The sequence below is a fragment of the Sciurus vulgaris genome (assembly GCF_902686455.1).
Source record: "Sciurus vulgaris genome assembly, chromosome: 3".
In the NCBI taxonomy this organism is placed as follows: domain Eukaryota; kingdom Metazoa; phylum Chordata; class Mammalia; order Rodentia; family Sciuridae; genus Sciurus; species Sciurus vulgaris.
Window position 1 is genome coordinate 2,144,172 of NC_136463.1, and position 15,639 is coordinate 2,159,810.

A 15,639-nucleotide genomic window follows, 5' to 3' on the forward strand; every position below is an offset into this window, starting at 1 on the left:
AAGGCCCTTCCTCCTCTTCCAATGCTGTCGGATGCCATATCCTGTGGAGGGGTGACCCGACCCTCAGTGCCCACGTGCGGAGGTACCAGGCCTTGGCTGCCTTGCAGACGATAAAATTCAGGGTCCCCGTCCGCTCTTGTGCTCAAGAAGGAAGACCTGGCCGGCTGTGCCTGCTTGGTGCACTCAGCCAGGGGAAGGGCCGGGCTCCTCTTCCTCGCCCACGAGCCTCTGGGCCGGGATCACCTCGCCGCAGGGCCGGGCCGGGAACTGCCTCCAGTTAGGCTCGCCGGCGAGTGCCGGGAGGCTCGCACGCGGACTCTGGCTGCGAGTTAGGGGCAGACGTCGCAAAGCAGCGCACAGCGCCGCGCCCCTTGCGCGGCTAATTCCTCCGAGTCGCGTTGCAGCCCGAGGCGCTCCGGGCGCAAGCCCTCGTGGGGAGGCGCGTGGCTAGTCCCTCCCTCGGCCTGGAGGGGACTGGAGGGTCGCCCGGCCGAGTACTGCTGCAGGTTTCGGCGCCTTTTGGTGGGCATTGAGACCCACCGGGTTGGGAACCCCGCACGGCCTCTCCGTGCTGAGCTGAGGACAGGCGCGAGCGGACCGCGGGGTCCCTCTGGCGCCCGGAAGCTGCGGCCCGAGGACGCGCGGGACGTGCTAGGACCGCGCCGCCTTGCAACCCCGGCTCCGGGAGGGTTAAGGTCTGAGACCGGGAAGGCAGGCAGCGGGGCGCCCCGGGGTTTAGGGATGGGAGAAGGTCGCGAAGAGGGAAGGAGGTCGCCGCTTCTCATACTATTCTCACCCGAGGATTGACTCCCCAGTCCCCACAGCTGCCGGGGAGCTGCCTGGGGGTCTCTTCAGGCTGGGAGCCCCAAGGTAGGGACCCAGCATGACCCAGTGCAGACCGCGATAAAAGGCTGCGGGGGTAAAGGAAGTAAGGAGTGGTGGGCGGTCACCGGGTTAAAGGGTCGTGGCTCTAGCGCGGCTGGACCTGTCACCTCAAACCCTGTTTGGAATCTCCCCGCCTGTTTCCTTCTCTATACAATGGGAGCCTGAACGAGATTTGAGAGGCGCTTTTGGCTCTGACCACCGGCGGGCGGGGCAGCGGCTCCCGGCCTGGTCCCTAGCCCCCGGTTAGGTTTAGGAACTCGGACGGGAATCCAGGGATCTGAGCCCCGCAGCGCCGCCGTCCAGAATAAAGGTGTGAGTATGTGAGTGGCTGACTGGGGTGTCCGTGGGTTAAGGGCCAGCGTGCGGAGCTCCACAGGTGTGACGCCCCCTGCCCACTTCAGGGACTCTTGTCCACTGTCCGTGGAGCCCAAGAAATGAGAAAAGGTGAGGCGCACGCAGAACAAAAAATCCAACAGGCACAAGCAGACGCACACGGGAACAGACAGCGCGCACTGGCCTCCAGGGTGAGAGAGCGCTCTGCGAGTGCGGACCGCTCTTCCCGCTAGTCCCACTTCGGAAGCGCCTCCAGCTTCCAGGGCGCCGTCTGTCCGGAACTGGGCTGACTCAGTTGGTAGCAAGGGCTCGGATTCCCTAGGGCGGCTTTGGAGAAGTCCTCAACTGCCCCGCCCGCACGGAGGACGCTATTGGGTCCACAAAGACTGGGAGTTGGGGGAGGGGAAGCGCAGGAGAGACAGGAACCATGTCGTGGGAAGTCCCTAGACTCTGTGGCTTTTGAACCCCTCCGGGCATGTTGGTATTTGAGGTCTTGGGGGTGATCACCAGACAACCGGATTTCGGGGGTGCTCAGTAGCCAAGCAAACAGAATCGAGTTCTTGCTCCTGGCTTTGTCGTGGTCCCTCTCCGCCCGGAGTCCGTCGGAGATTGGGGGGCCCCACAGAGGGTAGCCCAAGTGGCCCATCTTTGAGGCCAGGCCCGTGGCCTGCTGATATCCCACTTGTCCCTGGGCTCTCCCAGCCTTCGGGGAAGCTGCGCTGGCCGGGGCGGGGGCGGGAGGTTGGAGGCGGTGGGAGGGGGCGGCGGCGCGGGGAGGAGCGGGAGAGGGAGCGGGAGAGGGCGCGCGGAGGCAGCCCCAGCCGAGCTTTCCTGCGACCCCCGCCGCGCGGCGGGCCAGGGCCGCAGACAATTAAAGCGGGATTCCTCCCCCGCTGACGTCGGCTGCGCCGAGGCCCCTCCCGCGGCAGCATAAAAGGCGCGGGCTCCGCAGCGCAGGCGGCAGTGGGGGCCGGACAGCGCGGCGGTGAGGACCGCGCGGCCAAGGAACGCGGCTCCCAGAGCGCGGGCCGCCCGCGGAGTGACAACCAGAGCCCAGTCCCAGCCGGAGCCGAGCCCCACCCGAGCCGAACCGGGTCCGGCGCGCCAGGTGCCCGCAGCCATGCTGGCCGGCCGCGCCGCGCGCACCTGTGCGCTGCTCGCTCTTTGCCTCCTGGGCAGCGGGGCCCAGGATTTTGGGCCGACGCGCTTCATCTGCACCTCGGTGCCGGTGGACGCCGACATGTGCGCCGCGTCCGTGGCTGCTGGCGGCGCGGAGGAGCTCCGGAGCAATGTGCTGCAGCTTCGCGAGACCGTGCTGCAGCAGAAGGAGACGATCCTCAGCCAGAAGGAGACCATCCGCGAACTGACCACCAAGCTGGGCCGCTGCGAGAGCCAGAGCACGCTGGACTCCGGTCCTGGCGAGGCAAAGGCGGGTGGCGGCCGCAAGCAGCCCGGCTCGGGCAAGAACACCATGGGCGACCTGTCCCGGACGCCGGCCGCGGAGACGCTTAGCCAACTCGGGCAAACTTTGCAGTCTCTCAAAACCCGCCTGGAGAACCTCGAGGTCCGTGTGAGCCGCGGTTCCCCCTCCAGGTTGTGCACCCCTCTGCCCTCCCCCACTTTATCCCTGACCGGCCTGGCACCCTCCCACCCCCGCCTCGGCAGCGAGCTTACGCCCGGCCGGCGCCTCACCGAGCCTGCGGGGACCCGCGGGCGGCCACTCGCCGGAGCTCCCCGCCAGGCCGCCCCCGCAGTCGCCCGCAGGGGACCGCGCCGCGGGCCTCTGGCACAGTCTCCCCTCCTCGCGTAACGGTGTGGTTTTCCCCTGCCCTTGTGCCCCCGCAGCAGTACAGCCGCCTCAATTCCTCCAGCCAGACCAATAGCCTCAAGGATCTGCTGCAGAGCAAGATCGATGACTTGGAGCGGCAGGTGCTATCTCGGGTGAACACACTGGAGGAAGGCAAGGGGGGCCCCAAGAACGACACTGAGGAAAGGGTCAAGATCGAGAGCGCCCTGACCTCTCTGCACCAGCGGATCAGCGAGCTGGAGAAAGGTAAGGGCTTAGAGCAGGGCAGGCTGCCTGCCCCTGGCTCTCTCCAGGGACTGTGTGAGACCGACTCCCTGCACAACCCAGTTCAGCGCTGTAAACGCCACCGCCGACTTCCGCCACTCCGGAAGCCCCTCCCCAGGTTCTGATCTTCCACCCCTATTCCCTAGTTGTGCTGGTGCCCTGGGTTGGAGAAGGGAGAAGAGGCAGAACAGAGGAACATATTGCGTGGTCCACTTGCCCCCATCAAGATACGCTCACACTCCCTGGATTTTTCCAGTTTGATTTGTCTAATCTTCAATAACTTTGCACAGTAGCTGTGACTGGCCCAACCCTCCCTGGTTAAGAAAGCCTGGCTCTTGCTGGTCTCTGTTACCAGCAAAGAACCGGGCATCAGCCCGCTTGGGCCTTGGGTACATTTCCTTCTAGGTGCTCTGAGCCCCTGGTGTCCTCTCAGGATCCCATCTCCTTTCTGAGTGACCCAAGTTTGGGCGTCTTGTGCATCTCAGCAGCTCCCTGGTAGCCAACTCAGGCTGGCCCAAGCATGGGGCACGCAGATGAGCTCTGCCTTGAAGTCGCAGAAATCAAACAAGGTTGTAAAAGGGGGGTGCAACTAGGAGCGGAGCAGGGCCACGTGACCCTGCTTGGACTGCAAAATGTGCCGGATGGATTTAAACAGTGCCATCTTAAGGCACGTTATGTAACTGAAAAACAGATCAGGGGAAAAGAGGGACCTCAGGAGGGAGGGGGAGGGAAGGAGGAGAGATGCTGGAAAATTAAAATGCTCTAGAGAGACACCCCTAGCAGCTCCTTCCTGGGCTCTGGGGTAGGAGCACAGGTGGGCACCCCGGAGCCGGCAGGGTGCATGTGTCCCTGGGCTCTGATGTGAGTGCTCAGGGGCCTGGAATGTTTTCCCAGGAGTCAGTCTCCCAGCAGGCCCAGGGCCACAGCCACAGTGTGTGTGTCTGTTGGGGTGAGGGATTTAGACAACCCCGGAGACGTGGGCTGGCAGGTTGGAAGCTGGTGTCTGTGTGGAAGGCGGAGGCTGCCAGGTCAGGAGCCTGAGTTTTCAGGAACCACCCTGGAAGCTCATCTGAGACTGTGGCTCCTCAGAGCAGTCCCTGTGCCCGCCCCCCTCCCCGCCCCAGGGATGCTGCCCACTCCTGCTGTCCTGCCCTGACTTCTCAGCAGGGCTCAGGCAGAGTCCCTGGAAGAGCCTGGGGGAGGGGACAGAGCTTCCTTCTGAGGGGTGAATGGGATTGTGGAAATGGCCTGGGCCACTGGGCTGCAGCATGTCTGGGCCTGGAGGGATGCTCGGCAGGAGCCCGTGGCCTGGTCGTCTTGAGTGGGGATTAAGAGAAGAGCCCACAAGGAGCGGCGAGGGGTTCTGAGCACAGCTACTGTCCTGGAAGCAGGTCGGCCCCCAAAGGGGCTGTTCTGTGGGGAGCTAGCCTCGTTCCTCCTGCCCCTGCAGCCACCTTCTCCTCCATTGACAGGATCCACAAACTCCAAGGCCAGCTGTTCATTTCCCATGCCTACCCCGCAGCCCAAGGACAGATGCTCACAGCCAGCCCTGTGCTGCCCCTCTACCCCCACCTCCCCAGGGTGGCACCATGTGGAAGCGAGTGCTTGCCGGGCCTGGAGTGCAGAGACCTTGGGTCAGCTTTTTTACCAGCTGGCCCCATGCCCCGTCTGCGTCACAGGGTTTGGTGGGGACCAAACAGGACTCAGATGCCAGCTAAGCACTGGGTCAAGGTGCAGGTGACAGGATGGGTCCCATCCTCCCCAGGTCAGAAAGACAACCGCCCTGGAGACAAGTTCCAGCTCACATTCCCACTGCGGACCAACTACATGTACGCTAAGGTGAAGAAGAGCCTGCCCGAGATGTACGCCTTCACCGTGTGCATGTGGCTCAAGTCCAGCGCTGCGCCCGGGGTGGGCACGCCTTTCTCGTACGCTGTGCCCGGCCAGGCCAACGAGCTGGTCCTCATCGAGTGGGGCAACAACCCCATGGAGATCCTCATCAATGACAAGGTAGGCCCCCACCCCACCAGGGCTTGCAGGAGCCTTAGGATGAGGCCTCTAGGCCCCAGTCCTACCAGGTGACCTCAGATTCTGCTGTGGCCCCAAGAAAATCATCTACCCAGTGGGACTGGGGGAGGTGGAGGGGAAAGGCCAGAAGTGGGGAGGGGCACCTTCACCTGCTCTCTGCTCCAGAATAGGAAGAGCTGGAAAGTTCCAGACAGAGGCCTCCTGTGTGGGGGCGGGTGGGGGAGATGACGGAGGACATCCATCTTGCTGATGTGATCCGGGCTCCTCCACTGTTGGGCCTAAGGCTGCCTGGCTTCTCCATATTTGGGGGCCCTTAGGTGCTCTGGGTGGGGAATAAAGGTGCCCTGGAGATTCTTCCTTAGTCCACATCTAGCCCTTAGCCCCCTACTCTCAGGAGAAGGCCAGGTCCACTTGTGCCCGGTTCTAGGGCAGCAGAGGGCAGCCACTTTCCCTCTGGTGAGCGTTTTCCCATCCTACCCCTCTTCATTTGCCTCGGAATTAGCTGCCCGCTTTCAAACGCCTTTGTCTTCATGTCCTTTATGGTGGTAAATGGCTGAAGCTGGGGCTCAGATTCTGGTGCCTGATCTCGAGGCTGCGCCTCAGAGACGGTTGTGCTTTCTGGGCTCCATTTCCCCAAGTGGAAAGCATGTGAGTTTCCGTCTTCTGCTACACCGTCCCCTGCCTGGAGCAGGAGAGGGGGTGTGTGATTCTGCTCCAAGGCTGGTCTGAGCTTTCAAAGTACAGAGCTGTCCCCTCACGGCATCCCCCCGGGCTCTGCGCAGGGGCTGGCCGGGTGTAGACTGAAGGACTAACACCTGGAGATGGAGTAATGGAAGAGAGGAGAGGCCCTGCAGGGAGGAGGCAGCAGGAAACTGCTGGGGATGCTGCCCTCCCTCCAGGGCTTATCTTGTAGACCAGCTAAGAGGGAGGAGGGCAAGGAGGAGTGAGGTGGCATGTGCCCAGACGGATCTCAGGGGCCCCGGGTCAAGGCACTGCATTTCCCACGGTATCCCATGACCCACCCACGGTGGGGCTGACAGATGCCGAAGTTCAGAGGGGAAGGGGCCACAGGAATTCAGCAGAGGCTCTTGATATTTATTTTGAAAGTGAAGTGAGACAAAAATCAGAGCTGCCCCTGTGAGATCAGTGATTCTGAATGCTGTCCCCAGACCAAGTGTGGTGTGCTCATTCTTCCCAGGTGGCCAAGCTGCCCTTCGTAATCAATGATGGCAAGTGGCACCACATTTGCGTCACCTGGACCACCCGAGACGGGGTCTGGGAAGCCTACCAGGATGGCACCCAGGGCGGCAATGGCGAGAACCTGGCACCCTACCATCCCATCAAGCCGCAGGGTGTGCTGGTGCTGGGCCAGGAGCAGGTACTGGTTGGGGACGGGAGGCAGCTGCAGCCCGGGGCTGGGGGATGCACGGGCTGGGAGTAGGAGAAGGAGGTGGCCTTCCAAAGTAGCAGGGCAGCAAGCCGTGCTGCGGTTTGGGCCCAGCCCCTGCCTGAGGGCTTCTTCAGGGACCTGGAGCAGGAGTGAGCTTTGCATTCGGCACTCTTGGCAACTGGGCAACTGCAGCGATGCTCTCTCTGGCATGGGAAGGCCAATTCTGCTTTTAACAATGAATAATTTAGTTCCCATGAAGTGCTTCCTCTCCCACTGGGCACCTGGGAGGGAGGTGAAGGGATGGAGAAGCCAGGCCTTCTGTTCCTGTTGGAATGTAGTTAGCTGTAGCTGGCAAAGAGGGATGTCAGAGTAGGGTCCTGGGACCCTGCTGCCCTGGTCATCCACAGCCCCCATGACCCCTCACTTGCTGACTGAGGGATAGGTTGGGCAGAGTCCAGAGGCCCCCAAGAGGAGATCCCTATCCAAAGCAGAGGGGCCGCCACCAGGCCTTTTCCTGGGCTCCCCTTGGAAGTTGACAGATGCATGGCTAAAGACTCAGGGCCAGAAACGAGGGTACCAAGGACAGATAGCAGCCCTGAAGAGGGGAGATAGACACCCAGACTCCCCTAGGGGTAGGTATCTCCACCTGGCCCCAGATCATCTGGCTGACCCTTCCACCCTGATCCCCTGCTCTTCTCCAAAGGACACTCTGGGTGGTGGGTTTGATGCCACGCAAGCATTTGTGGGAGAGCTGGCCCATTTCAACATCTGGGACCGCAAACTGACCCCGGGGGAAGTGTACAACCTGGCCACTTGCAGCACCAAGGCCCTCTCTGGCAACGTCATCGCCTGGGCTGAGTCCCACATCGAGATCTATGGCGGAGCCACCAAGTGGACATTCGAGGCCTGTCGCCAGATCAACTGATAGCTTTGGGCAGGGCTGAGCCCCGGCCCCACACCCGCCTGCCCTGCTTGTGCGGTGATGATCCATCGTCTCTTCCCTTCCCCCAGGAATGATCAAGGCCATGGCCCCTGCACACGCACACAGCCAGGTTTTGTCCTTCTCATGCACACGAAGCAGTCCTGGCTCTCCTCCATTCCTAAGGAGCCCCACTTCTCCCTAGGAGCCCTGACTGTTTCCCAGGCATGCCCTGGTCACAGTGAAAGAGGTGGCATCCGCATTCTGGACAGCGCAGAAGTTGGTGAAAGTTGTGTGTGTGTGCGTGTGTGTGTGTGTGTGCGTGCGCGCGCATCTGGGGAGGCCTTTCATTCTAGAATGAGTCTCTCACTTCCTCCTTTCTTTGTGGCTTTGGGAAACCTCACGATGGGTCAAAACTCTGTATTTGCCAACTTCCTTTGCTGCCCGTGCCTTGGGGCTGGTGCAGCTTCTCCAGCACATATTTGTCTTCATTTGCAAACCTCTTTTGGAGCAGCATAGCTCTCTAGTGACGTAGGAAATGTGTTTTAATGGTTTGTCAAGGCCAGGGGAGCCTTTCTGCAGAGAGTTTTTATTCCATATTAGCAGTGAATTCTCTCTGAAGGTCGAAGGCTTCTGTCCTGGGATGGCAACGCCTTCCAGTCCTCACTTCACCCCTGCCCGGTTAGCAGCCCTGCTGTCTGCATCTGAGGGCAGTGTGGGCCTGGGAGGCTGGCCTGCCTGCTCCTTGGTAGCTTTGTCCCAGTACTGTCCCTCACTTCTGGTCCTTCCTGCCTCCTTGCATCCTGTGAGGCTGTGACCTGTCAGCCACCACCCATGCTGTGCTGCTTCGGCTCAAGTGGCCCTGAGAGAGGAGTGTCCCACAGAGCTCCAAGATTCAGGGGCCCAGTGCCCCATCCCCACCTCTGGTAGTGGGAGGCCAGAAGCTTCAGGTGGGACTCTGGACAAGGAACACATGTGCTGATTGAGAGCCAGCCCCCAAAGGCCACAGACTCAGCCCAGCCGGTCCATGGGAAGGTCTTCCCCATGGCACTTTTGACAGCCATACCCCTCCCAGCACCTCAGGCCCCTCCCCATGGGGCAGGGGCTCAGGGGCTGCTCAGATGGAGCCGGTCCTGGTCAGAGCAGGGCCTGCCACCCACTCCTCACAGGGCTCACACAGCCCCCAACCTACCACTGGCCTGTGACTCTGTGACCTGACTCGCCCAGAACCTTGGGCTTCTTTTCCCCATGAAAAGCAGCACAAGCATCCCCTCCTAATCCTTCCAAAGAGGGGAGAAAAGTGTGCGTGTGTGCGTGTGTTGTGCATGTGTGTGTGCGCATTTGTGCGTGAGGGGCAGAGAGTGAATGTTCAGGAGGGGGAGCCCAGGATGGGGAGCCCCTGCTTCGTCCCGCCAGCTGGTGGGCCGCCTCCAGGAGTCTGGCAGAGGCTGGCAGGTCTGTCTAGGAGCCCTGCTCGCTGCCTGGCTCACCTGCTGCTGCGATGTCCTTCGAGAGGAGCAGGCCCCTGCTGCTGTTCCTCCCAGGGCGCCTGGCTCCCGCAGCGCAGGTCGTGTTGTTGGAAACCCGTGCATCTGTGTGTCTGTGTTGGCGTCTGTCAGTGTGCCCGTGGTGTCTGCACGTTCGGCCGCCGCCCCGCGCTGCATCGCTCTGCGGAGAGGGTGCGGGGGGCCCCGCCCCGTGTGTTCTTGTTCAACAGTGGCTTTTTTAGATACTCGTGCTTCCTCAGTGCCCGTCGGGTCGTGGCATCCTTGGATCTGCAGGGATCTTCTCTGTTTGCATGTTCCTCGGGTGGCGTGTTCCTTGCTCCCTGGTCCGATGTGTGTTCCCTTGCCTGCATGGACTTCTCCGGTTCTGTGTTGTGTGCCGAGTGCCACCCAGTGTTCTTTGACCACCCATGCTACTGAAAATGGCTGGGTAAGCAAGCCGGGGTGTCGGGGAGGTCAGGGGGGAGGTCGGCGTTCCCCTCCCTTCCCCGCCCCCCAAACACACCAAGAAGCAATCTTAAAACATGTAGGCTGAGAACGAGCCTGAACGATACCTGTGGTTGGGAGAGAGCAAGAGAGCCTGGAATCACCTTTCCAGAGCAGATGGAGCCCCACCCTCACTCCAGCCGCCTGGGAGCCCCGCGTGGGCAAGGCCCAGAGCCGGCTGTGCCAGGTGCCCTCCTGCCAGCACTTTCCACCAGCCCCCGCCCCTGCCAATATCGGACCCCAAACCACCTCTGCCCGGAGTGGGCGAGGTGGGAGCTGTCCGTTCAGGACCACAAGCCATCCTCTGTCCCAGCTTGAGGGCAGAGCATCCCCACTCAACCTCGGTCCCGCAGCCGCCTGGCGCCCCCTTCCCAACCCCGCTCCCCTGATGCACCCATGGTGCCAGACACGGATACGTAGCTCCCGCCCGGCCCCTAACTGGAGTCAGTGCCAAGCCCCTCAACTCCCTCACTGTGTTCACACTTGGCACTTTGCTGGCCCCAAGAAAGGTAGATGACACAGCCGCAAATCTAATCCACACAGTTCCCATAGACTCCTTAATCTGATTGATGTTCCCTCTTGCACTGAATAATACATGCCTCTCTCAGGTAAGCCATTTTATAAAATAAGAAGATAAAAAGCACTGTCGACACAGCGTTCGCTTTTGCCGAGCTGGTGTCTGACAGCTCCCTGGGTGTTGGGTGGGACAGCTACCGAAGGAGGCCCCGGGCCCTCGGGGGCTGAGATCCCACTTGAATCGTAAGCCTTCTTGCTTTTGATAACACAGTATTATTTCTCTTACTGTAGAAGAAAAAGTTTATTACCAAACAAGAGTATTTTTATGAAAGAATAGGACAAACCTATAAATGATCTCAACCTATATCTCCCTGGAAAACACTTTCAGGCTCCACCAAAATGTAGGACTGAAAGCGTGTATTTTGGAAGAAAGAGATACATTTTGTATGCTTTCTTTTCCTTTTGTAGATTCCCAGTTTATTTTCTAAGACTGCAAAAATCACTTTGTCACCAGCCCTGGGACCTGAGACCAAGGGGGTGTCTTGTGGGCAGTGAGGGGCGGGCGCGCAGGCCCGAGGTTCAGTCATTCCAGTGAGCTCCAAGGCGGGCCCACCTGTTCTTGAAGGCATGTTGGGGACAGGAGGTCAGGAAAGTCACTAATGGTGGGCCCTTTGTCTTAGAGCTCACTGGTTAGGTAGCGCAAACTGAGGACTTGAGTGTCAGTTCCAACCTCGATAGAGGCAGCTAGGGTCACACAGTACCGACACGAAGAGGACAGAACCCTTTGAAAGCCTATGGCAACTAAGACGAGGCTGGAAGCAGCTCTGGTACCGTCTCTCGACACACAGTGCGTGAATTTATTCAAATAGCATTGGGAACGCATCGCTTCTGTGCACGGTGGACTTAGTGCAGTGCCGTTTGTTAAAAGGGAACAAGTCATTGAGGAGAAAAAAGCCCAATACTTAGAGTCCCAATTTTGTCTTATTTGCCAAAAAAATTAAAAAAAAAAAAATAAAAATAAAAGCAAACCCCCTGAAGTTGACATTGTTATAATGTATATAATGTAAAATATGAAAGAGAATCGATGTATCTTACTTTTTCATTATTTGCTAACCAAAGCTGTACATTTTTCATACAACTTGCAGCCTTTTGGGTATCAAATGGGTCAAATCCATGGGACCTGCCACCTCCCATCAGCAATTCTAGAAATGCACTATTTCTACTGGTATTCTTGCTTTTTTTTTTTTTTTTTTTCATTTTCTTGCTGAAATGACATGAATTGTTGAGTTTATTTTTACACAGTAAAGAGTGAAGAAAGACTGTGGTCTCCTTGGACTGGATCTTTTCTAAAAAACTTGCCCATGTCATCAACCTGTCTGGCCACGCCCCTGGGCTCACCTTCCTCACCTGGAGGGTACAGATGACCTTCACCCGTAAGGGACTTGGGTTTGCGACGTACTGTGTCCCAGAAACCCCTGGGTGCAGGTGTGGGGGTTCCTTGTTTCCCAAGGGCCACTGACACTGAGGCAGAGAGAGGCGAAGTGATTTCCCAATTTGGGGAGACCACACTAGACCTGGAGCGGGGACTGATCCGGGTTCCCTGCTCCCTCCTGGGCCTGGACTTGGTCCCAAGCAGTCCCGTCTGTTCTCCTTTGCCACATCCACTGACAGAGGCCTCACATCCCTCCTCTGGAGTTCTGAACCACTTTTCTGCACTCAAATGGACATGTCCCCACATCCACATAGCAGAGTGGGTGACCTTGGGGCCCTGGACCTGGGGAAGCACTTGCTTTCCTAACCAGGCTCTGGATGTACACAAAACTTGTAAATTGCTCCCTTCCAAAGGACACAGTGCCCAGGATCTTGGAGCCCTGGTGTTAGAGACCCCAGGACACTTATAACCTGGGGCTGGGGAATGTGGAGCCAGACTAGCCTGCCTGGTTGCTCAGTTGCCCCGACACACACACACACACCCTTGTGCAAGCGCAGCACACAGGTTGGATTAGCAGAAAGAACCAGTGACTGGCCCTGTGGGGCAGGTGGGAGGTGGTTTTCTGCCTGATGCCTGATGTTCCCTAGGCAGGACTCAGGAACTGGGCTCGGAGGGGTATGAAGGAGCCACTGTTGCCTGGCACTCAGCATCCTGGTTGGCAGAGAGCAGCCCCACTGAGCTGGGGACCCCTGCCTGTTCCCTGCAGGGCCGCGGGGGTGGGTGGGCCACGGAGTGCGTGTGCAGTGCAGGCCTGGTGGTGCCGTCCAGGAGCTCCTGCCTCCCGCTCAGGACAGGGCGCAGCTACGCGAGCGGCTGCTGCACACTTAAGTTTCTAATCTCTCCGAGAGCTCATTCAGAACTTGGCATCTTAACTAACACTAGGAACTCAGCTCCTCCACTTCTCACACCTGGCCTTGTCCAGCAGTGACCGTCTCAAGTGGCCCGTTGCACCAGCAGCAGCTGCTTGGAAGGAAGACGCCAGGCCCTGCAGCTGCGCTGGCTAGTGTTTCCAAGTCGGAGGGTCTTGGAAGCCTCTCTGACGCATAAAACCGTTCTCGGCTTCCACACTTCTGGTGACGGGGGCTCGCTCCCCTGCAGAGACTGCCCATTTGCAGATGGCCCCATCGGCAAGCTCTCGTGCACAGTTCTCTTGCTTACGCTGTGCTCGGTGCGTTGAGTGGCAGCGCCCCCCATTTGCCCACACACGTGAAGGCAGCCAGAGCCTCCCTGAGCCTTCGCCACGCTGCCCCACTCATCTGGCCTCATCCACCCTCTGCAGGGCTGGGCCAGCCCGCTGGACCTTCAGGTGCCTCTGGCTCTCCTCCAAGACCTGGAGGAGCCCGGGTGGGGAGCACCTTGAGAGCCATCTGGCCCCACAGCCCCACTTTTCAGGCAGCTGAGGTCACAAGGGTGTGCGTGGCTTGTGCAGAGCCGCGCGGCTGGGCTGCGTGAGGGCTGGAGGGGGAACCCACGATCAGGACCCCAGCTCAGAGCCCTCCTGGCCTGGCTCAACCACAGGGTCCTCACCTGTCACATGGGCTGCTGGGCACCCAGCAGGGCTGTGAAAGCAGGACGGAGTGCATGGCAGGCCCTAGGTGCCCCCGCACCAGGACCCCTCCTCCAGAGTCCTCTCAGGGTCATCATCACTGAGGGGATCATGCCCCATACCCGCTCTCCTCCACGATGCCAAAGACCCAGAGAAGGGAGTCGATGCCCGGCTGGAGAGCGTGACGGATTCCACGACTCCAGTGGTCCCCCAAGGTCCAAGTGCTGGACACTTGGTGCGCAGCATGGCCAAGTGGCCAGGGGACTTTAAGAGGTAGGGCCCAGTGGGAGGCCTTTAGGTTGTGGGGCGTGTCAACAGATGGGCCTCTGACTTCCTCTCTGCTGATGTGACTTTCCTTCCTCACGCCTGCTCCTGCCCTCCACCAGGAGATCCTCACCAAGGGTGGACCCATGGGGCTGCCTGATTTTGAACGTTCAGTCTCCAGAAGTGTGAACGTGCTGAACCTCTTTGCCATGTTAAGTTTGCCTGCCCAGATATTTTGTCTTAGTAACAACATGAACTATGATGGGGGTCTTCCTGAAGGTGGGCTGTGGGCTAGCCTGGCCACAGCCCCCGGACTTCAGTGTCCTTCAGGGAGTGTGGTCAGTGTCACCTTCCCCAGTGCTCAGCTCTCAAGGACTGTTTCCCCACCACTTCCAGGCAGGAGGCTCCACAGAAGAGGCTAGACCAAGTCCTGGGGTGTCTGGGGTGTGGCTGGAAGCAGCCCCTGCGGGCGCCAGGACCGTAGGCCTCCTGCTCTGGTGTGTGCCTCCTGCTCCACACCAGAGGATTGCACCCAACGCTGTCTTTGGTGCTCCAGGAAGCAGGCAGATTAGAGATCGCAGGACACTTGCAAACTGGGGGTGGTAAGCCAGGAGCCTGGGGGCTTGGTTGCCGCCACCTCACCCCGCAACACACATGCTGGGTTAGCGGAAGGAACCATCCGCTCTGGCTTCTTGCTGCCCCGCCTGGGGATTTCCTGCCGGATGCCTGGCGTTCCCTGCCAGGACTCAGGTGCTGGGCTTGGAGGGTGTGAAGGAGGGAGGTGTGCCTCCCTGCGCCAGGCAGGCCCTCCTCTCTCCAGTCATCCCTGGCCCACGGAGCAGCCCAGGAGTCCTGATCTGCTCTGTCCCAGTGTCCCCTCCCCTTGCTGACCTCCAGGAAACAAACGTGCTCCCTTGGCTGTGAGGGGCAAACTGCTCACATGCCCACATCCCACGCTCAGGTAAGTTCCTTGACTTCTCCAAACACCCACCTGAAGCAGGGGAAGTTCCTTCTCTTCCAGACTGTTAAGACCCAGACCAGCCTGGCTTAGTCCCTGGAAATGCCCCAAACTCCCTCTGAGCTCACTGGTGACATATTCCCCTCATATTGGGTGTATAAACAAATGTTTCTAACAGTGGAATTCCATATTTTGTGTTGCTGGGGGTTGAACCTAGGGAACCTCAGGCATGCTGGGCCAGTGCTGTACCTCTGAACCACACCCCCAACCAAACAGTGGGATTCTTATGACCTAGAAATCATTTTGTCCCTTGGTGCCTCCAAGAAGGACCCTAGCACTTCCTGAGACTGACCTGGTCCCTTGGGGAAGTGGGAAGCAGTTGGCCCACCAGAGTCCTGGCTTAGAAAGACAGGGAAGGGCTGGATGGTCTCTGTGGCCCCACTGGGTTCTCCCTGGAGCCTAAGGCCTGGCCTCCCCAGCTCGTGGGTACCAGTAGTGCCCTTCTGCAAAGGCCATCTGACCCCCCTGGTCAAACTGTCCCCACCTTGCTCCACAGGAACTCTGGCCCCTGCCCAACCCCCACCAACAGTCAGCCTCTTCCACTGTGGGGACCCTCCCCTGAGGGCCTGGTGGTCCTTCCCCAAATCTTCAGGCCAGACCGCTGCCCCTCCAACCCCACTCAACATCGGTGGTGGCCCGGGAACTTCCCAGCCACCGTGTGAGGGAGGAGTGCAGACAGGTTCCAGACGGGCACTCGTCAGTGGTGCAGGTGCAGGGCCTGGGCAGAGGAGGGGGCGGAGGAGCGGACACAGGAGATGAAGCCACTACCAAGGTCTTTGCAGCACATTCCCTCAGGTGTTCGTCCAGGAAATAGTTCCCGAACACCCACCACAGCAGGCACCTGGCCAGGTGGCCAGATGCCCACTTGGGGGTCTGCAAGGCCAAAGAGGAGCCATCTTTGGAGCCCAGCTCAGACTCCTGGGGAGCTCCAGTGTGTAGCCAGGAGGAGGCTGGCTGGCAGGGCAGGGGAGGGGAGGCAGGCATGAGCGTGCGTGCTTGTGTGCCTGTAAGATACTGCCAAGGAAGCCGTCTGTCCCGCTTGATTTCTGTGCTTCTCAATTCAGGCCAAGGTGGGGGCCATCTGCTCAAGTGGGCACAGAGAAAACATTTCCACTGTGCAGAAAATTGGCTTCGGAGGGGAGGCTGTACTCAGCATAGAAATCTGCCCAGAGCTGTGCAGGCAGAC

General features: G+C 59.7%; 1 protein-coding gene across 1 annotated transcript; it reads left to right on the forward strand.

Moving 5' to 3' along the window:
* The first annotated feature begins 2,030 nt into the window (after nucleotides 1–2,030).
* On the forward strand, nucleotides 2,031–11,453 carry NPTX1 (neuronal pentraxin 1). The gene is made up of 5 exons (XM_079133414.1): nucleotides 2,031–2,782; nucleotides 3,064–3,271; nucleotides 5,055–5,299; nucleotides 6,516–6,695; nucleotides 7,411–11,453. The coding sequence occupies exons 1-5, from the start codon at nucleotides 2,339–2,341 to the stop codon at nucleotides 7,630–7,632; spliced, it is 1,299 nt and encodes a 432-aa protein (XP_078989540.1). The 5' UTR covers nucleotides 2,031–2,338; the 3' UTR covers nucleotides 7,633–11,453.
* Nucleotides 11,454–15,639: the final 4,186 nt, after the last annotated feature.